General features: G+C 47.1%; 1 protein-coding gene across 1 annotated transcript in view; it reads left to right on the top strand.

Annotated features, from left to right (window-relative positions):
* fbxo3 (F-box protein 3) overlaps positions 1-21,062 on the top strand; it is a 48,362-nt gene that overhangs the window by 19,844 nt on the left and 7,456 nt on the right. The window contains exons 3-10 of the mRNA XM_068046779.1: positions 3,179-3,342; positions 3,817-3,931; positions 12,856-13,060; positions 15,365-15,410; positions 19,365-19,449; positions 19,642-19,764; positions 20,028-20,131; positions 20,560-20,630. Coding sequence (XP_067902880.1) covers positions 3,179-3,342; positions 3,817-3,931; positions 12,856-13,060; positions 15,365-15,410; positions 19,365-19,449; positions 19,642-19,764; positions 20,028-20,131; positions 20,560-20,630 — 913 coding nt within the window. The remainder of the gene's footprint in view (positions 1-3,178; positions 3,343-3,816; positions 3,932-12,855; positions 13,061-15,364; positions 15,411-19,364; positions 19,450-19,641; positions 19,765-20,027; positions 20,132-20,559; positions 20,631-21,062) is intronic.

Below are 21,062 nucleotides of genomic sequence, written 5' to 3' on the forward strand. Positions count from 1 at the left end.
TCATTCTTGTAAATTCCATTGAATATAGGCCTAGCCTATTCAATCTATCCACACAGACCAATCTCCTTGTGTGGTCAGAAGGTAATCAAATAATTAAGTCGTAAATTAAAACACATTAAGGATGGCAGGACAGGTGATGTGTCACGGCTGCAGCATGTGGGAGTCCTGGATGCCAGTGTGATCCAGGGCAAACACGTCTGCAGTAAGTGTTTGCGGCTCGAAGAGCTTCGGCTCAAAGTCATTGAACTGGAGTCTGAGCTACAGACACTGTGCCACATCAGGGAGGGGGAAAGTTACCAGGAGGCAGTCACACCCCTTAGAATAGGGTCTTCTGATTTGGTCAGTGGTCAGGCACAGGAGAGTGTGGCTGCAGCTGAGACAGGTAAGGGGACCCAGAGGGCAGGAGTGCAGGAGCCTCAGCCTTTGTGATTGTCCAATAGGTTTGAGGTTCTTTCAGCTTGTTTGGATGAGAGTGTGGGCTGCAGGGTGGATGAACAACCTGTACCATGGCACCATGGTACAGGAAGCCATTCAAATGGAGGGAGAAAAAAGAAATGCAGTGGTAGTAGGGGAATGAAAATGTTCTCTGCAGCAAAGAGCGAGAGTCCAGACGGCTGTGTTGCCTGCCTGGTGCCAGTGCTCAGGACATCTGCGCAAGGCTGGAGAGGAACTTACAGTGGGAGGAGGAGGATCCAGTCGTCGTGGACCATGTGGTTACCAACAACATAGGCAGGACAAGGAAAGAGGTTCTGCATAGTCAGTATGAAGAACTAGGCACCAAATTAAGAAGCAGAACCTTAAAGGTAATAATCTTTGGATTATTACCTGAACCACGTACAAATTAGCATAGGGCAAATAAGATTAGAGAAATTAACGCGTGGCTCAAAGACCAGTGTGGTAGAAGTGGGTTTCGGTTCATGGGGCACTGGCACCAGTACTGGGGAAAGTGGTAGCTGTACCATTGGGACGGTCCACACCTGAATCGTGCTGGGGCCGGTGTTCTAGCGAGCCACGTAACTAGGGAAGTAGAGAGGGTTTAAACTGAATAGTGGGGCAAGGGCTCAAATTTGGAAAGATATGGTAAATCAAGGAGAGAGGTATTAATATAGGACATGATAAACAGACTGACAGGAAGGAACAGAGCATACAAGTCTAAGAGTAAATCAACAGATAAGGCTAGAGGTTACAATAATAAAAGGGGGCATAATTTTAAGGTGATTGGAGGAAGGTTTCAGGGAGATGTCAGAGGTAGGTTCTTTACACAGAGAGTGGTGGGTGCGTGGAATGCGCTGCCAGCGGTGGTAGTAGAAGCAGATACATTAGGGACATTTAAGCGACTCTTGGATAGGTACATGGACGATAGTAGAATGAAGGGTAGGTAGTTAGTTTAATCTTAGAGTAGGTTAAAGGTTTGGCACAACATCGTGGGCCGAAGGGCCTGTACTGTGCTGTACTTTTTTTTTGTTCTGTTCTATGTTAAAACTAAAGGCTCTGTATCTGAATGCACATAGCATTCAAATCAAAACAGATGAACTGAGAGCGCAAATAGAAATAAATAAGTACGATCTGATATGCAATTCAGAGACATGGGTGGCAGGATGACAGATTAGGACCTGAATATTGAAGGGTACATGGCATTTAAGAAGGGCAGGAAGCTCAGAAAAGGAGGAGTGGTAGCTCTGTTAATCAATGATAGCGCAATAGAGAGGGATGACCGAAGTTCAGGAAACCAGGATGTAGAAGCAGGTTGGGCAGAGTCTCTTGTGGGAGTGGTGTACAGGCAACCTAACATTAACCACACTGTGGGACAGGGTATAAAGGAAGAAAAAATGGCAGCTTGTGAGAAAAGTACTGCGATAATTGTGGGGGATTTTAACCCACATATGGACATGAAAAATCAAACGGGCGCTGTTGGCGTGCGCGTCTCCCCCCTCCCCCACGGGCACTGTTGGCATGCGCGTCTTCTCCCCCCCACCCCCGGAGTATTGTCCAAATCTAGGCACCACACTTTAGGAAGGATGTGAAGACTTTAGAGAGGGTGCAGAGAAGATTCACAAGAATGGCTCTAAGAATGAGGGACTTCAGGTACGTGCCTAGATTGGAGGAGCTGGGCTGTTCTCCTTGAAGAAAAGGTTGAGAGGAGGTTTTATAGAGGTGTTCAGAATCATGAGCGGTCTGGACAGAGTAGATGGAGAGAAACTGTTCCCATTGGCGGAAGAGTCAAGAACCAGCGGACACCGATTTTAGGTGAATGGCAAAAGAACCAACGGCAACTTGATGAAAATTTTTTTACGTAGCGAGTGGTTAAGATCTGGAATGCACTGCCTGAGAATGGTAGAGGCAGATTCAATTGAGGCTTTCAAAAGGGAATTGGATAATCACCTGAAGAGGAAAGATTTGCAGGGCTACTGGGAAAAGGCAGGAAAGTGGGATTAGTGAGTTGCTCTTGCAGAGAGCCGGCATGCACATAATGGGCTGAATGGCCGCCTGTGTGCAGTAACCATTCAATGATTTGTCAATTGATAGTACAGAACTTGAGTATTGCTGAAAATAGAGACGTGTTTTCAAAGCTTTGTGTCTTGCACTCATCAAGACAATTCGCAAGAATACCAATACAAGGGAAAGCAACAACTTTATACTGTATGAGAAGAGAGTGCTGATTGGCTGGCAAGTGAACTCTGGTAGAGGCTTTGCCATGGAGAATGCACCAATTTACGGTGACTGATAGTTAACTGCAAGCTTTGTTTGAAATTTAAACCAGGCAACTTGACTCTGGTCAAGGCATTGCCCTGAGGAATGAACGAGCGAATGGCTGTCACTTAAGTTTCAAACAAAGCTTAGCAGTTAACTATCAGTCACTATAAACTGGTGCATTCTTCATGGCAAAGCCTCTACCAATCAGAGTCCACTTGCCAACCAATCAGCACTCGCTTCTCATACATTATAAATTTGTTGTTTCTCTTATATTGGTACTCTTTTGAATTGTCCTGATGAGTGCAAGACGAAACCTTGGACAAAAGTCTCTGTTTTCAGCAACATTTAATGATTTTGTAATTGCCTGTTTCTGCGTGTGCACTTGTGTGTGTTTGTTGATGTAAGAGTTGTGTATACACAGGCATTTTGAATGTTCAGCTTGCTGAATATTTATCACTCACATGTGCTTGCTGCCTCCTGTCAGGGGTGATAAAGCGAAGTGGAATATTGGTTGGATGGAACTGTTCCGCCAGTTCTACTGCGACTTGGGCCGATACATCGATCACTATGCAGAACAGAAAAGGGCCTGGGAGGATTTGAAGGAGTATTTGGGGCGGATGTGTCCTCGTATGATCGCCTCACTGAATGGTAACTAGACAAGGGTGGTCATTCAAATAGTGATGTGGTGCCCGGCAAGGCTGGTGCTGCGATATTGGAGAGGTCCGGGGGAGGGGGGGGGGGTGGTGAAGGGGCGGAGTGGGTTTTGGGCAGTGCCACAAACATCCCGAGCTCGGAATAGCTAATGTCAGCACGACAAACTGCTGATGCACAGCAGCAGATTTCATCAAAGTGTCTGCCCAGAGACTCTAATCTCTGTGGGGGGGGGAGGGGTGCTGCCGCTAAGGGGAGGATTACAGAGCGCGTGAGGGGGATGGGGTGAAGATGAGGAAAGCCACAGGCTTTGAGGGGTAATGGAGGGGAACGCAGGGAAGAGGCAGATGAGGATGGATAGAGACACCTACCCACTGGGCCCTCTCATTGCTGCCCCTTTTGTGGATGCATTCTGTTTGTGTTTTGAGCAGCTGAGATTGTTTCTGAAGTCTGGACTCCTTTTGTCCACAGCGGGTATAACTGAAGAAGAGTTAGATGCAGTCGAAAAGCGGATTCACTTCAAGATACCCAATGATTACCGCTGTTCACTTCGCATACACAATGGGCAGCGGCTGGTCGTCCCTGGGTAAGGTATTGACGAAACGTGTGTACAGTGGGTTGTGTTCTCGATTTCTCGCTGTGTGTACAGTGGGTCGTGTTCTCGGTTTCTCGCTGTGTGTACAGTGGGTCGTGTTGGGGGTTTCTCGCTGTGTGTACAGTTGGTCATGTTCTCGGTTTCTCACTGTGTGTACAGTGGGTCGTGTTCTCGGTTTCTCGCTGTGTGTACAGTGGGTCGTGTTCTCGGATTCTCGCTGTGTGTACAGTGGGTCGTGTTGGGGGTTTCTCGCTGTGTGTACAGTGGGTTGTGTTCTCGGTTTCTCGCTGTGTGTACAGTGGGTCGTGTTGGGGGTTTCTCGCTGTGTGTACAGTGGGTTGTGTTCTCGGTTTCTCGCTGTGTGTACAGTGGGTCGTGTTCTCGGTTTCTCACTGTACAGTGGGTCGTGTTCTCGGTTTCTCACTGTCTGTACAGTTGGTCGTGTTCTCGGTTTCTCGCTGTGTGTACAGTGGGTCGTGTTCTCGGTTTCTCGCTGTGTGTGCAGTGGGTCGTGTTGGGGGTTTCTCACTGTGTGCAGTGGGTCGTGTTCTCGGTTTCTCGCTGTGTGTCGGGTGGGTCGTGTTCTTGGGGGTTTCTCACTGTGTACAGTTGGTTGTGTTCTCGGTTTCCCTCTGTGTGCACAGTGGGTCGTGTTCTCGGTTTCTCACTGTGTACAGCCGGTCGTGTTCTCGGTTTCGCGCTCTGTGTACAGTGGGTCGTGTTGGGGGTTTTTCACTGTCTGTACAGTGGGTCGTGTTCTCGGTTTCTCACTGTACAGTGGGTCGTGTTCTCGGTTTCTCGCTGTGTGTACAGTTGGTCGTGTTCTCAGTTTCTCGCTGTGTGTACAGTTGGTCGTGTTCTCTGTTTCTCGCTGTGTGTACAGTTGGTCGTGTTCTCGGTTTCTCGCTGTGTGTACAGTGGGTTGTGTTCTCGGTTTCTCGCTGTGTACAGTGGGTTGTGTTCTCGGTTTCTCGCTGTGTGTACAGTGAGTCGTGTTTTCGGTTTCTCGCTGTGTACAGTGGGTCGTGTTCTCGGTTTCTCACTGTGTACAGTGGGTCATGTTCTCGGGGGTTTCTTGCTGTGTGTACAGTGGGTCGTGTTCTCGGGGGTTTCTCGCTGTGTGTACAGTGGGTCATGTTCTTGGGGGTTTCTCACTGTGTGTACAGTGGGTCATGTTCTTGGGGGTTTCTCACTGTGTGTACAGTGGGTCGTGTTCTCGGTTTCTCGCTGTGTGTGCAGTGGGTCGTGTTCTCGGTTTCTCGCTATGTGTGCAGTGGGTCGTGTTGGGGATTTCGCGCTGTGTGTACAGTGGGTCGTGTTCTCGGTTTCCCGCTGTGTGTACAGTGGGTCGTGTTCTCGGTTACTCGCTATGTGTACAGTGGGTCGTGTTCTCGGTTTCTTGCTGTGTGTACAGTGGGTCGTGTTCTCGATTTCTCGCTGTGTGTACAGTGGGTCGTGTTGGGGGTTTCTCGCTGTGTGTACAGTGGGTCGTGTTCTCGGTTTCCCGCTGTGTGTACAGTGGGTCGTGTTCTCGGTTTCCCGCTGTGTGTACAGTGGGTCGTGTTCTCATTGTCTCACTGTGTACAGTGGGTCGTGTTCTCGGTTTCTCGCTGTGTGTGCAGTGGGTCGTGTTCTCGGTTTCCCGCTGTGTGTACAGTGGGTCGTGTTCTCATTGTCTCACTGTGTACAGTGGGTCGTGTTCTCGGTTTCTCGCTGTGTGAACAGTGGGTCGTGTGCTCGTCTCGCTGTGTGTACAGTGGGTCGTGTTCTCGGTTTCTCGCTGTGTGTACAGTGGATCGTGTTCTCGGTTACTCGCTATGTGTACAGTGGGTCGTGTTCTCGGTTTCTTGCTGTGTGTACAGTGGGTCGTGTTCTCGATTTCTCGCTATGTGTGCAGTGGGTCGTGTTCTCGGGGGTTTCTCCCTGTGTGCACAGTGAGTCGTGTTCTCGGGGGTTTCTCGCAGTGTGTGCAGTGAGTCGTGTTCTCGGGGGTTTCTCGCAGTGTGTGCAGTGGGTCGTGTTCTCGGGGTTTCTCCCTGTGTGTACAGTGGGTCGTGTTCTCGGGGGTTTCTCCCTGTGTGTACAGTGGGTCGTGTTCTCGGGGGTTTCTCGCTGTGTGTCGAGTGGGTCGTGTTCTGGGGGGTTTCTCACTGTACAGTTGGTTGTGTTCTCGGTTTCCCGCTGTGTGTACAGTGGGTCATGTTCTCAGTTTCTCGCTCTGTGTACAGTGGGTCGTGTTGGGGGTTTCTCGCTGTGTGTTCAGTGGGTCGTGTTCTCGGTTTCTCACTGTGTACAGTGGGTTGTGTTCTCGGTTTCTCGCTGTCTGTACAGTGGGTCGTGTTCTCGGTTTCTCGCTGTGTGTACAGTGGGTCGTGTTCTCGGTTTCTCGCTGTGTGTACAGTGGGTCGTTTTCTCGGGGGTTTTTGCTGTGTGTACAGTGGGTCGTGTTCTCCTTTTCTCCCTGAACACTGGGTCGTGTTGTCGGGGGTTTCTTGCTGTGTATACAGTGGATCGTGTTCTTGATTTCACATTGTGTACAGTGGGTCGTGGTTTCGGTTTCTCGCTGTGTGTACAGTGGGTCGTGTTCTCGGGGGTTTCTCGCTGTGTGTGCAGTGGGTCGTGTTCTCGGTTTCTCCCTGTGTGTACAGTGGGTCGTGTTCTCGGGGGTTTCCTGCTGTGTGTACAGTGGGTCGTGTTCTCAGTTTCTCGCTGTGTGTACAGTGGGTCGTGTTCTCGGTTTCTCACTGTCTGTACAGTGGGTCGTGTTCTCGGTTTCTCGCTGTGTGTACAGTTGGTCGTGTTCTCGGTTTCTCGCTGTGTGTACAGTTGGTCGTGTTCTCGGTTTCTCGCTGTGTGTACAGTTGGTCGTGTTCTCGGTTTCTCGCTGTGTGTTCAGTGGGTCGTGTTCTCGGTTTCTCGCTGTGTGTACAGTTGGTCGTGTTCTCGGTTTCTCGCTGTGTGTACAGTTGGTCGTGTTCTCGGTTTCTCGCTGTGTGTACAGTTGGTCGTGTTCTCGGTTTCTCGCTGTGTGTTCAGTGGGTCGTGTTCTCGGTTTCTCGCTGTGTGTACAGTTGGTCGTGTTCTCGGATTCTCGCTGTGTGTACAGTGGGTCGTGTTCTCGGTTTCTCACTGTACAGTGGGTCGTGTTCTCGGTTTCTCGCTGTGTGTACAGTGGGTCGTGTTCTCGGTTTCGCGCTGTGTGTACAGTGGGTCGTGTTCTCGGTTTCTCGCTGTGTGTACAGTGGGTCGTGTTGGGGGTTTCTCGCTGTGTGTACAGTGGGTCGTGTTCTTAGGGGTTTTTGCTGTGTGTACAGTGGGTCGTGTTCTCGGTTTCTCGCTGTGTGTACAGTGGGTCGTGTTCTCGGTTTCTCGCTGTGTGTACAGTAGGTCGTGTTCTTGGGGGTTTTTGCTGTGTGTACAGTGGGTCGTGTTCTCCGTTTCTCGCTGTGTGTACAGTGGGTCGTGTTGGGGGTTTCTCGCTGTGTGTACAGTGGGTCGTGTTGGGGGTTTCTCGCTGTGTGTACAGTGGGTCGTGTTCTCGGTTTCTCGCTGTGTGTACAGTGGGTCGTGTTGGGGGTTTCTCGCTGTGTGTACAGTGGGTCGTGTTCTCGGTTTCTCGCTGTGTGTACAGTTGGTCGTGTTCTCGGTTTCTCGCTGTGTGTTCAGTGGGTCGTGTTCTCGGTTTCTCGCTGTGTGTACAGTTGGTCGTGTTCTCGGTTTCTCGCTGTGTGTACAGTGGGTCGTGTTCTCGGTTTCTCACTGTACAGTGGGTCGTGTTCTCGGTTTCTCGCTGTGTGTACAGTGGGTCGTGTTCTCGGTTTCTCGCTGTGTGTACAGTGGGTCGTGTTCTCGGTTTCTCGCTGTGTGTACAGTAGGTCGTGTTCTTGGGGGTTTTTGCTGTGTGTACAGTGGGTCGTGTTCTCCGTTTCTCCCTGTACACTGGGTCGTGTTCTCGGGGGTTTCTCACAGTCTGTACAGTGGGTCATGTTTTCGGTTTGGTGGGGCTTGGTTCTCCTCTTTTTCCCTTACTTTGATGAACATTATTGCAGTTTCCTGCTTTTGCCCCAAACTTGAAAATTTCATCTTCTTTGCTTCCATTCTCTGCTCTTCTCTTACCTTCCTTCCTCTGCTTCCTGCAAGGACTTTATTCTCCCAGTTTCTCTCATCTGCTTCATTTCAGATACTTTCTCACCCCTTCTCCTCCCTCCTGGAACCACGATAGAGTTCTCCTTGTCCTCACTTTCCACCCTTCCAGATTCTCTGTTCAAATCATCCTCTGCCATTTTCACCACTTCCAGCACGATGCCACCACCAAACACATCTTCCTCTCTCCTTGCCTGTCAATATTCCCAAGGGACCATTTCCTCCGCGACATCCTAGTCCACTCCTCAATCACCCTCAGTGCCCCCTCCCCTTGCCAAGGCACCTTTCCATGCAAGCGCAGGAGTGACAACACCTGTCTTTTTACATCCTCCCCTGTCATCGTCCAGTGCCCAAGCATTTCCTCCAGGTGAGGTAGCGACTTATCTGTACTTTCAATTTATTATACTGCATTTGCTCCCAATGTGGTGTGCTGTACACTGGGAACAAAGAACAGTACAGCACAGGAACAGACCATTCGGCCCTCCAAGCCTGCGCCGATCTTGATGCCTGCCGAAACTAAAACCTTCTGCACTTCCGGGGTCCGTATCCCTCGATTCCCAACCTATTCATGTATTTGTCAAGATGCCTCTTAAACATCGCTATCATACCTGCTTCCACCACCTCCCCCGGCAGCAGGTTCCAGGCACTCACCACCCTCTGTGTAAAGAACTTGCCTCGCACATCCCCTCTAAACATTGCCCCTCTCACCTTAAACCTCTGTTCCCTAGTAACTGACTCTTCCACCCTGGGAAAAAGCTTCTGACTATCCACTCTGTCCATGCCACTTATAACTTTATAAACCTCTGTCATGTCGCCCCTCCACCTCCATCGTTCCAGTGAAAACAATCCGAGTTTATCCAACCTCTCCTCATAGCTAATGCCCTCCAGACCAGGCAACATCCTGGTAAATCTCTTCTGTACCCTCTCCAAAGCCTTCACGTCCTTCTGGTAGTGTGGCGACCAGAATTGCACGCAATATTCTAAGTGTGGCCTAACTAAGGTTCTGTACAGCTGCAGCATGACTTGCCTATTTTTATACTCTGTGCCCCGACCGATGAAGGCAAGCATGCTGTATGCCTTCTTGACTACCTTATCCACCTGCGTTGCCACTTTCAGTGACCTGTGGACCTGTACGCCCATATCTCTCTGCCTGTCAATACTCCGAAGGGTTCTGCCATTTACTGTATACTTCCAAAATGCATTAGCTCATGTTTGTGCAGATTAATCTCCATCTGCCATTTCTCCGCCCAAGTCTCCGTCCGATCTATATCCTGCTGTATCCTCTGACCATCCTCATCACTGTCTGCAACTCCACCAACCTTTGTGTCGTCCACAAACCTACTAATCAGACCAGCTACATTTTCCTCCAAATCATTTATATATACTACAAACAGCAAAGGTCCCAGCACTGATCCCTGCGGAACACCACTAGTCACAGCCCTCCATTCAGAAAAACACCCTTCCACTGATACCCTCTGTCTTCTATGACCGAGCCAGTTCTATATCCATCTTGCCAGCTCACCTCTGATCCCATGTGACTTCACTTTTTGTATCAGTCTGCCATGAGGGACCTTGTCAAAGGCTTTACTGAAGTCCATATAGATAACATCCACTGCCCTTCCTTCATCAATCATCTTTGTCACTTCCTCAAACAACTCTATCAAATTAGTGAGACACGACCTCCCCTTCACAAAACCATGCTGCCTCTCGCTAATAAGTCCATTTGTTTCCAAATAGGAGTGAATCCTGTCCCGAAGAATCCTCTCCAATAATTTCACTGCCACTGACGTATGGCTCACCGGCCTATAATTTCCTGGATTATCCTTGCTACCCTTCTTAAACAAAGGAACACCATTGGCTGTTCTCCCGTCCTCTGGGATCTCACCTGTAGCCAATGAGGATGCAAAGATTTCTGTCAAGGCCCCAGCAATTTCCTCCCTTGCCTCCCTCAGTATTCTAGGGTAGATCCCATCAGGCCCTGGGGACTTATCTACCTTAATGCTTTGCAAGACGCCCAACAGCTCCTCCTTTTTGATAATGAGATGACTGAGACTATCTACACTCCCTTCCCTAGGCTCATCATCCACCAAGTCCTTCTCTTTGGTGAATACTGATGCAAAGTACTCATTTGGTACCTCGCCCATTTCCTCTGGCTCCACACATAGATTCCCTTCTCTGTCCTTGAGTGGGCTAACCCTTTCCCTGGTTACCCTCTTGCTCTTTGTATGTGTATAAAAAGCCTTGGGATTTTCCTTAACCCTGTTTGCCAATGACTTCTCATAAGCCCTTTTAGCCCTCCTGACTCCTTGCTTAAGTTCCTTCCGACTGTCTTTATATTCCTCAAGGGATTCGTCTGTTCCTAGCCTTCCAGCCTTTACGAATGCTTCCTTTTTCTTTTTGACGAGGCTCACAATATCCCGCGTTATCCAAGGTTCCTGAAACTTGCCAAACTTATCCTTCCTCACAGGAACATGCTGGTCCTGGATTCTAATCAACTGACGTTTGAAAGACTCCCACATGTCAGATGTTGATTTACCCTCAAACAGCTGCCCTCAATCTAAATTCTTCAGTTCCTGCCTAATATTGTTATAATTAGCCTTCCCCCAATTTAGCACCTTCACCCGAGGACTACTTTTATCCTTATTCACAAGTACCTTAAAACTTATGGAATTATGGAGCCTCACTGGCACGTGACACAGGGAGTAATCCCGAGATTACAACCCTAGAGTTCCTGTCTTTTAACTTTCTACCTAACTTCCTAAACTCCCCCTGCAGGACCTCATCACTCTTCCTGCCCATGTGTTTGGTATCGATGTGTACCACAACCTCTGGCTCTTCACCGTCACCCTTCAGAAAGTCCCCTGTCTGTTCAGAGACATCCTTGACCCTGGCACCAGGGAGGCAACATACCATCCTGGAGTCTCTTTCACGTCTACAGAAGCGCCTATCTGTGCCCCTGACTATCGAGTCCCCTATAACTATTGCTCTTCTGCGCTTTGTCCCTCCCTGCTGAACAACAGTGCCAGCCGTGGTGCCACTGCTCTGGCTGCTGCCGTTTTCCCCTGATAGGCCATCCCCCCAACAGTATCCAAAACTGCATACTTGTTAGAGAGGGGGATAGCCACAGGGGATTCCTGCACTGACTGCCTGCACCTTCTAGCGGTCACCCATCTATCTGCCTGCACTTTGGGTGTATCCACTTCTCTAAAACTCCTGTCTATGACGCTCTCTGCCACCTGCATGCTCCTAAGTGCATCCAGTTGCCGCTCCAACCGATCCATGCGTTCTGTGAGGAGCTGCAACTGGGTACACTTCCTGCAGATGTAGTCATCCGGAACGCTGGAAGCATCACAGACCTCCCACATCTCTCAGGTGAAGCACTTCACCCTTCTAACTGACATTTCTAGCACTAAATAATTAATTAATATAAAATAAATAAATACTTGTTAAATCCTTACTAATTTGTTTTAATTAACTATATGGTCCCTAGTGCTAGATTCCTACTATAAATATTAAATGCTGACTAAATACAGTAATCTCCTCCCTCTGGTTTAGTTACTCTACTTGTTAATTAGGGTTTTAATCAATTTTTATCAATTTTTATTTTCAAATTCAGTACAACTTCCCTACCAGCCAATCAGGTCACAGCTTTCCTGTGACGTCACTTTTCAGTTTTTTTTAACCCAAGGTAAGTTTTTTTTTAATACTTACAAAGAACAGTACAGCACAGGAACAGGCCATTCGGCCCTCCAAGCCTGCGCTGATCTTGATGCCTGCCTAAACTAACACCTGCACTTCCGGGGCCCATATCCCTCTATTCCCTTCCTCTTCATATATTTGTCAAGATGTCTCTTAAACGTCACTATCGTATCTGCTTCCACCACCTCCCCTGGCAGCAAGTTCCAGGCACTCACCACCCTCTGTGTAAAAAAACCTGCCTCGCACATCCCCTCTAAACTTTGCCCCTCGCACCTTAAACCTATGTCCCCTAGTAACTGACTCTTCCACCCTGGGAAAAAGCTTCTGACTATCCACTCTGTCCATGCCGCTCATAACTTTGTAAACCTCTATCATATATCATACATACCAGTCTGGAACTTTGCCCTCCGAGTCTTCTCCATGAATGTAGATTTGATGACTGCTTTATGGAATACCTCCATTCAGTCTGGAAGCACACCCTGGGCTTCCAGTCACCTGTCATTTTAATTCTCCACCTTGCTCCCATTCAAACAGCTCTGTCCTCGGCCTCCCAGACTGTTCCAGTGAAGCTCAACGTAAGCTCAAGGAACAGCACCTCGTCTTTTGATTCACGACTTTACAGCCTTCCTGTTTCCACATTGAGTTCAATAATTTCATTTCTTTTGGACTGTAGTTGTTGCCGATCTTGTTATTTCCCATTTACACTCCTCTAGAACATTCTTTTTCTTTACTTGTCCCATTACCATTCCCTTTTGCCTTGCAACCGCATTCCATCTTGTCATTTAATCTCTCACCTTCCACCCTATTACTGACCTTTTCTTTTGTTCTTCCTCTCTACCCCACCACCTTTTCCTGCCTCTGTACTTGCATAAAACCTTTTTCCAGTTCTGATGAAAGGTCACCAACCTGAAACATTAACTCCATTTTTCTCTCCACAGATGCTTCCTGACCTGAGTATTTTATAGCATGTTCTGCTTTTATTTAGCATTTCCAGCATCCACAGTATTTTGCTTTTGTATTAAGAAACTGAGGGAGACTGGCAGATTAATGCTGTCTTTCCCCCCTCTCCACAGGCTGATGGGCAGTATGGCTCTGTCCAGTCACTACCGCTCCGAGGATCTCTTAGACATCGACACAGCTGCAGGAGGCTTCCAGCAGCGCAAGGGCCTGAAGCACTGCCTCCCGCTGACATTCTGCATTCACACAGGGCTCAGCCAGTACATGGCGCTGGATGAGGTGGAGGGGCGAAAACCATATGACATCTTCTACCACTGTGTGGTAAGGAACTGCCATTACAACAGACATGCATCTCTGTAGCACCTTTCACCACCTCAGGATGTCCCCAAATTGCTTTACAACCAGTGAAATACTGTTGAAGTCAAATGTTGCAATTCAGGAGCCAATTTGTCCACAGTAAGATCCCGTGAACTGCAGTGAGATAAATGAACATATAACCTTTTTTAATGTTTAGTACTGTCTTCTGACGGTGTAGTACCCCTCAGTACTGCCCCTCTGGCCGTCCAGCACTCTGCCAGTATGGCTACAGAGCAATCTGAGGGTGAAGGGTGAACAGCCAGCTGTCGTGGTCCATATCGGTGCCATTGACATGGGTAGAAAGAGGAATAAATGCCTGCAGGCAGGGTTTAGGAAACTAGGGAAGAAATGAGCACACAGGATCTCAAAGATACTAATCTCCAGATTACTCCTAGTACGGCATACTAGTGAGTACAGAAATCGGAGGATAGAACAGATGAATGTGTTGCTGGAGAGATGGTGCTGCAGGAGGGTGGATTTTAGATTGTTAGGACATTAGCACTGTTACTGGGGGAGATGAGCCCTGTAGAGGCTGGACAGATTGCACCGAAACAGAGCTGGGACCAAAGTTCTTGTGGGGCAGTTTGCTCGTGCTATTGGGGAGCATTTAAGCGAACTTGACAGGTGTGGGAACCAGGTTGTAATAAAGAAAGACAAAGGTGCACAAAGAATTGGGAAAGACAGATGACACTAGAGTAGGAATTAGTAAGTTATTAGTTGGGGGTCAGAGTAAAAAGGAATGTAATAAGGCATAAATTAGGGTTACTGTGCATGTATGTGAATGCACAGAGTGTGGTAAATAAGACTGGTGAGCTGCAGGCACAGATAGTCACGTGGAAATATGATGTGGCCATAACGGAGACCTGGCTCAAGAAAGGGCAGGACTGGGTACTAAATATTCCTAGATATAAGGCGAAGATAAGGAAGGAAAGAAAGAAAGGAGGTGGAGTAGCTGTATTGATTCAGGGAACATTACAGTGCCGAAGAGAGATGTCCTGGAGGGGTCACGGAGAGATCTGTTTGGTTAGAGCTAAGAAACAGTCGAGGTACCATTCTGGGTATATTCTGTAGGCTACCAACTAGTGGGAAAGATATAGAGGAACAAGTTTGCAAGGAAATGATGAGTGCAAAAATTATCGAATAGTTGTATCAGGGACTTGAATTATCCTAATATAGACTGGGATAGTAATAGTGTAAAGGGCAGAGAGTGGGAGAGTTTCTAGAGTTTGTTCAGGAGAATTTTCTAGATCAGTATTTTTACATTTCAAAGAGGAAGGAGGCATTGCTTGATCTGGTTCTGGGGGATGAGGTGGGTCAACTGTCAGTTGGAGATCATTTAGGGGACAGTGATCATTGAATCATGAGGTTTAGGTTAGCTTTCGAAAAGGACAAGGAGCAATCCAGAGTAAAAATTAATTGAGGGGTGCCAATCTCAATAGGGCAGGAATGGATCTGGCCCAGATAAATTTGAATCGAGGAGTGTCAGGCAAAACTGTAACTAAACAATGGGCTGCCTTTAAAAACAGGAGATAGTTCAAATACAATAAAGGTATATTCCCTTGGGGGGGGCAAGGGGGGGCAAACAGATCCAGAGCTCTCTGGGTGATGAAAGACATAGAGAGGAAAATGAAGCAGAGAAAGGATGCATATGGCAGATGTCAGGTTGATACAATTGAGAACCAGGCTGAATATAGTAGAGTTTATAAAAAAAAAAGTAGTAAAAGAGAGAATGGGAAGAGACTGGCACCTCACATCAAGGGGAATCCAAAAGTCTTTGATAAATGTATATATGGTAAAAAGGTAGTAAAAGGAAGAGTGTGGGGCTGATTAGGAACCTGAAAGATGATTTACTCGTGGAGGTAGGGGGGCATGGTTGAGATATTAAATGAGTACTTTGCAACTCTCACAGAGCACGAAACAGAGCTCTCGGTCTCACCAACGCACATCCATTCCTACCCACTCATCTGTCTGATCTCAGTGCCCGGAGTGAGTGATGCCTGCTATAGTACAACAGCTGTCTGACCTCGGTGCCCAGTGTGAGTGATGCCTGTTGCAATTTAACAGCTGCCTGACCTCAGTGCCCAGAGTGAGTGATGCCTGCTGCAGTATAACAGCTGCCTGACCTCGGTGCCCAGCGTGAGTGATGCCTGCTGCAGTGTAACAGCTACCTGATCTCAGTTTCTGGCCTGTGTTATGTGTTTTCTGCATAACTGCTGTTTGCCCTCAGAGGCTGGTCAGTGAGTGATTTGTGTTTTCTCTTACCCACAGGACCAGATGGCTTCAGACCCTTCAGTGGTCGACATGTTCATCACAGGCACGGAATTCTATTAGCCTCTCCTTGTAGATAAAGAACATTGTGGAAATGGCACCATTTGATTGGCTGTAGGGGAATATGGCCAAATCTGTGCTGATCGGAACATAGGAGCAGGAGTAGGCCATTCAGCCCATCGAGCCTGCTCCACCATTCAATACGATCATGGCTGTTCATCCATTTCAACGCCTTTTTCCCGAACTCATGGCGATTCATTTGTGAGGAATCATGAGACAATCTTATCTTTCACCCCATCCTCCTAAACTCAGCAGCTGATGGTTGTGTCGCGTTTTTAATTTCAGGGTTTCAGTATATATTGCCATCTTGACTGTTCTGTCTCCTCCTCTGTAGTGTGCTTTGGGAATTAGTCCTGAGCTGTGCACTCACTGTGTGCAGATACCTTTGAATGCACTGGAAGAGGAGCAACATCAGTGTTTAACCCAGTATCTCAGACCTCACCATCTCAGTGCAACCAGCAATGTATTAGTCTCTTGGAACCTGCTGTTCTCGCTCTCAAACATCTAGCTTCCTGTCTTTATAACTTAGTGATTGTGTCACACTCCAACTTCGTTCTTCATTAATAGATCTGACAGTTTGGGCAGTGATGTGTGAATGCTGCTCACTGTATGGTCAGTAGGTGAAGGATTATTGGTTCTCACTGCAGTATCTCGGGCAGTGAAGGGTTAATGTTTCTCACTGCAGTATCTCGGGCAGTGAAGGGTTAATGTTTCTCACTGCAGTATCTCGGGCAGTAAAGGGTTAATGTTTCTCACTGCAGTATCTCGGGCAGTGAAGGGTTAATCGTTCTCACTGCAGTATCTCAGGCAGTGAAGGGTTAATGGTTCTCACTGATGTATCTCAGGCAGTAAAGGGTTAATGGTTCTCACTGCAGTATCTCGGGCAGTGAAGGGTTATTCGTTCGCACTGCAGTATCTCAGGCAGTGAAGGGTTAATGGTTCTCACTGATGTATCTCAGGCAGTAAAGGGTTAATCGTTCTCCCTGCAGTATCTCGGGCAGTGAAGGGTTAATGTTTCTCACTGCAGTATCTCGGGCAGTAAAGGGTTATTCGTTCGCACTGTAGTATCTCGGGCAGTGAAGGGTTAATGGTTCTCACTGATGTATCTCAGGCAGTGAAGGGTTAATGGTTCTCACTGATGTATCTCAGGCAGTGAAGGGTCAACGTTTCTCACTGCAGTATCTCGGGCAGTAAAGGGTTAATGGTTCTCACTGATGTATCTCAGGCAGTGAAGGGTCAATGTTTCTCACTGCAGTATCTCGGGCAGTGAAGGGTTAATGGTTCTCACTGCAGTATTTCGGGCAGTAAAGGGTTATTCGTTCGCACTGCAGTATCTCGGGCAGTGAAGGGTTAATGGTTCTCACTGCAATATTTCGGGCAGTGAAGGGTTAATGGTTACTGCAGTGTATGGTCAGGCAGTGAAGGGTTAATGTTTCTCACTGCAGTATCTCAGGCAGTGAAAGGTTAATGTTTTTCATTGTAGTATCTCAGGCAGTGAAGGGTTAATGTTTCTCACTGCAGTATCTTTGACAGTGAAGGGTTAATGTTTCTCACTGCAGTATCTTGGGCAATGAAGGGTTAATGGTTCTCACTGCAGTATCTCGGGCAGTGAAGGGTTAATGTTTCTCACTGCAGTATCTCAGGCAGTGAAAGGTTAATGTTTCTCATTGTAGTATCTCAGGCAGTGAAGGGTTAATGTTTCTCACTGCAGTATCTTGGGCAGTGAAGGGTTAATGTTTCTCACTGCAGTATCTCGGGCGCTGAATGGTTAATGGTTCTCATTGCAGTATCTCGGGCAGTGAAGGGTTAATGTTACTCACTGCAGTATCTCGGACAGTGACAGGTTAATGTTTCTCACTGCAGTATCTCGGGCAGTGAAGGGTTAATGTTTCTCATTGCAGTATCTCGGGCAGTGAAGGGTTAATGTTTCTCACTGCAGTATCTCGGGCGCTGAATGGTTAATGGTTCTCATTGCAGTATCTCGGGCAGTGAAGGGTTAATGTTACTCACTGCAGTATCTCGGACAGTGACAGGTTAATGTTTCTCACTGCAGTATCTCGGGCAGTGAAGGGTTAATGTTTCTCATTGCAGTATCTCGGGCAGTGAAGGGTTAATGGTTCTCATTGCAGTGTTTGGTCAGATGCTGAAGGGTTAATGGTTTGTACTGCAGTATACGAACATACGAATCTGGAGCAGGAGTAGGCCACTTGCCCCCTCGAGCCTGCGCTGCCATTCAATAAGATCATGGCTGATCTGATTGCAATTTTAACTCCACGTTCCCGCCTATCCCCGATAACCTTTCACCCCATTGCGTATCAAGAATCTATCTACCTCAGCCTTAAAAATATTCAAAGACTGCTTCCCCTGCCTTTTGAAGAAGTGTTTCAAAGACTCAACTCTGAGTGAAAAAATTTCTCTTCATCTCAGTCTTAAACATCCTTTCTACATCCATCCTGTCAAAACCCCTCAGAATCTTACATGTTTCAATAAATACGCCTTTTACTCTTCTAAACTCCAGCGGATACAAGCCAAGCCTGTCCAATCTTTCCTCATAAGGCAGCCCGCCCATTCCAGCTATTAGTCTTCTCTGAAGTGCTTCCAATGCATTTACATCCTTCCTTAATTAAGGAGACCAATACTGCACACAGTACTCCAGATGCGGTCTCACCAATGCCCTGGATAGCTGAAGCATAACCTCCCTACTTTTTTATTCAATTCCCCTCGTGATAAACGATAACATTCTATTAGCTTTCCTAATTACTTGCTGTACATGCATACTGACCTGTTGCGATTCAAGGCCTAGGACACCCAGATCCCTCTGCATCTCAGAGCTCTGCAATCTCACCATTTAGATAATATGCTTTTTTATTCTTCCTGCCAAAATGGACAATTTCACATTATCCGACATTATACTCCATTTGCCAGATATTTGCCTCCTTATGTCCTCTTCACAACTTACTTTCCGACCAATGGTTGGTTGATGGTCGGCACAGACTCGGTGGGCCGAAGGGCCTGTTTCAGTGCTGTATCTCTAATCTAATCTAATCTATCATTGTCTTATCAGCAAATTTAGCAACCAAACCTTCGGTCCCTTCATCCAAGTCATTTATATAAATTGTAAAAAGTTGAGGCCCCAGCACAGATCCCTGTGGCACACCACTCGTTCCATCCAACTGAAAAATGCTCCATTTATGCCTACTGTGTTTCCTGTTAGCTAGCCCATCTTCTATCCATGCCAATATGTTACCCCCGACACCAGGAGCTTTTATATTCTGCAGTGACCTTTGATGGGGCGCCTTATCAAATGTCTTCTAGAAATCTAAGTACAGTACATCCACTGGTTCCCCTTTATCCACAGCATACATTACTACAAAGAACTCCAATAAATTGGTTAAACATGATTTCCTTTTCACAAAACCATGTTGACTCTGCCTGATTACCTTGAATTTTTCTAAGTGCCCTACTATAAAAGTCTTTAATAGCTTCTAACATTTTACCTAAGACAGATGTTAAGCTAACTGCCCTGTAGTTTCCTGCTTTCTGTCTCCCTTTTTGAATAAAGGAGTTACATTCGCTATTTTCCAATCTAATGGAACCTTTCCCGAAACTAGGGAATTTTGGAAAATTAAAGCCAACGCAGCAACTATCTCACTAGCCACTTCTTTTAAGATCCTAGGATGAAGTCCATCAGGACCTGGGGACTTGTCAGCCCGCAGCTCCAACAATTTTCTCAGTACCACTTCCCTGGTGATGGTAATTTTCTTGTGTTCCTCCCTCCCTTCCACGTCCTGATTTACAGCTATTTCTGTATTCTCTATGGTATCTCGGGCAGTGAATGGTTAACGGTTCTTCCTGCAGTATCTCAGGCAGCGAAGGGTTAATGGTTCTCATGGCAGAGTGTCGGGCAGTCAAGGGTTAATGATTCTTTTCCTGTTTCCAGGCTCCTCATTCACAGAATGGTTCACCACATTTGTGTTCAATGTAACATCAGGACGTTATCCCATCATCCGGGACCAGATCTTTCGGTCAGTGTATCTCATACAATGTGTGTGCATGTGCATCTTGGCAAAGCGTGACCACGCGCTGGCCTGGCCTGGCCCGCTGTGTTCACCACAGTGTATATAACTCTGTTACAGTGTCATCAGGGTCCGTGCTGGGTTGTGTTGAATAGCAGTTCAGCCTCTCTTGTTGGGTTAACATGGTTCCCTCTTTCTCAGGTATGTCCATGATGAGAGATGTGTGGCTCGAACAGGTGACATCATTATATCCGTGTCCACCTCCTTCCTCCCGGAGCTGAGTTCGGTGCACCCACCCCACTACTTCTACTCCTATAGGATCAGGTAAGCTAGCCTTTCCCTGTCACTGCTTAATCCTATGTCTAGGATAGGATAGAGCATGAGCAGGGCAAATAGCACTTGCGAAACTGGACAGAACCTATTGTCATGTTGTACTGAGGGCACTGAATGTCAGTGGTCGAATAAGCATAGACTCTGGTGACAATACATCCAAATTACAACAGGGAGACTGGCCATTTGGTCCATCCGCTCACTGCCGGCTTTACCCTTCACTGGAGCAAATAGCCTCAATCTCCCTTTCTCTGAAGAGTTTCTTGTGCCATGGACAACATAAGGCAAAAAGAAAATACGTATAAAAAAGAAAAAAAACCATGGGGAGAGATACAAAGAACAAAAGATGACAAAGCAAATAGTAAGAACTACAAAAAAGGAGGATGAAGAACTTGCAAGTGATATCAAAACTGATACATGAACGTTTAGAATTACATTCAGCAAGAGAGTGGTCAGGAGCAATATGGGTCCCTTGATAACTGTGATATTGTCCGTGAAAATAAGAATATGTCAGACACGCTGAACAATTACTTTGCCGCAGTATTTACAGTAGAGGAAGATCAGTATGCCAGACATTGCAAGGAAAGTAATATTGAATCAGGGACAGGGACTGAACAAAATTAAAAGCAAAATAACAATAATGAAGGCAATAATGGCACTAAAGAGTGACAAATCCCCAGGATCAGGTGGATTCCATTGCAGGGTTTTAAAGGAAGTAGGTGAGAACATTGCAGATACCCTAATTATAATCTTCCAAAATTCTCCTGATTTGGAAACCATTCTAAATAGGTTGGAAAATTGCTGATGTCACTCGGGTTTTTAAGAAAGAGGACAAAGGAAAACCAGGAAATAGTAGACCAGTGAGCCTGACATCTGTTAGGATATTGCTAGTGTTTATAATTAAGGATTGGGCGGCGCAGTGGTTAGCACTGCAGCCTCACAGCTCCAGGGACCCGGGTTCACTTCTCTTTTTACCATCCTTTTACTATTTATATTCCTATAGAAGACTTTTAGATTCCCTTTTATGTGAGGTGCCAGTCTCCTCTTCTCTCTCTTTCCTTCTCACTAGTTTTTTCACTTACCCCCAGAACATTCCACATTCAGCCTGGTTCTCAATTGTATTATCTACCTGACATCTGTCGTATCCACCCTTTTTCTGCTTCATTTTACTTTCTGTGTCTCTGTCTTTTGTCATCCGGGGAGATCTGGATCTGTTTGACCTCCCTTCCCCCCACCCCCCCTCGTGGAATGTGCATTGATTGTACCCGAGCTATCTCCTATTTAAAGACAGC

Source organism: Heterodontus francisci, chromosome 14 (genome assembly GCF_036365525.1).
Source record: "Heterodontus francisci isolate sHetFra1 chromosome 14, sHetFra1.hap1, whole genome shotgun sequence".
Lineage (NCBI taxonomy): Eukaryota > Metazoa > Chordata > Chondrichthyes > Heterodontiformes > Heterodontidae > Heterodontus > Heterodontus francisci.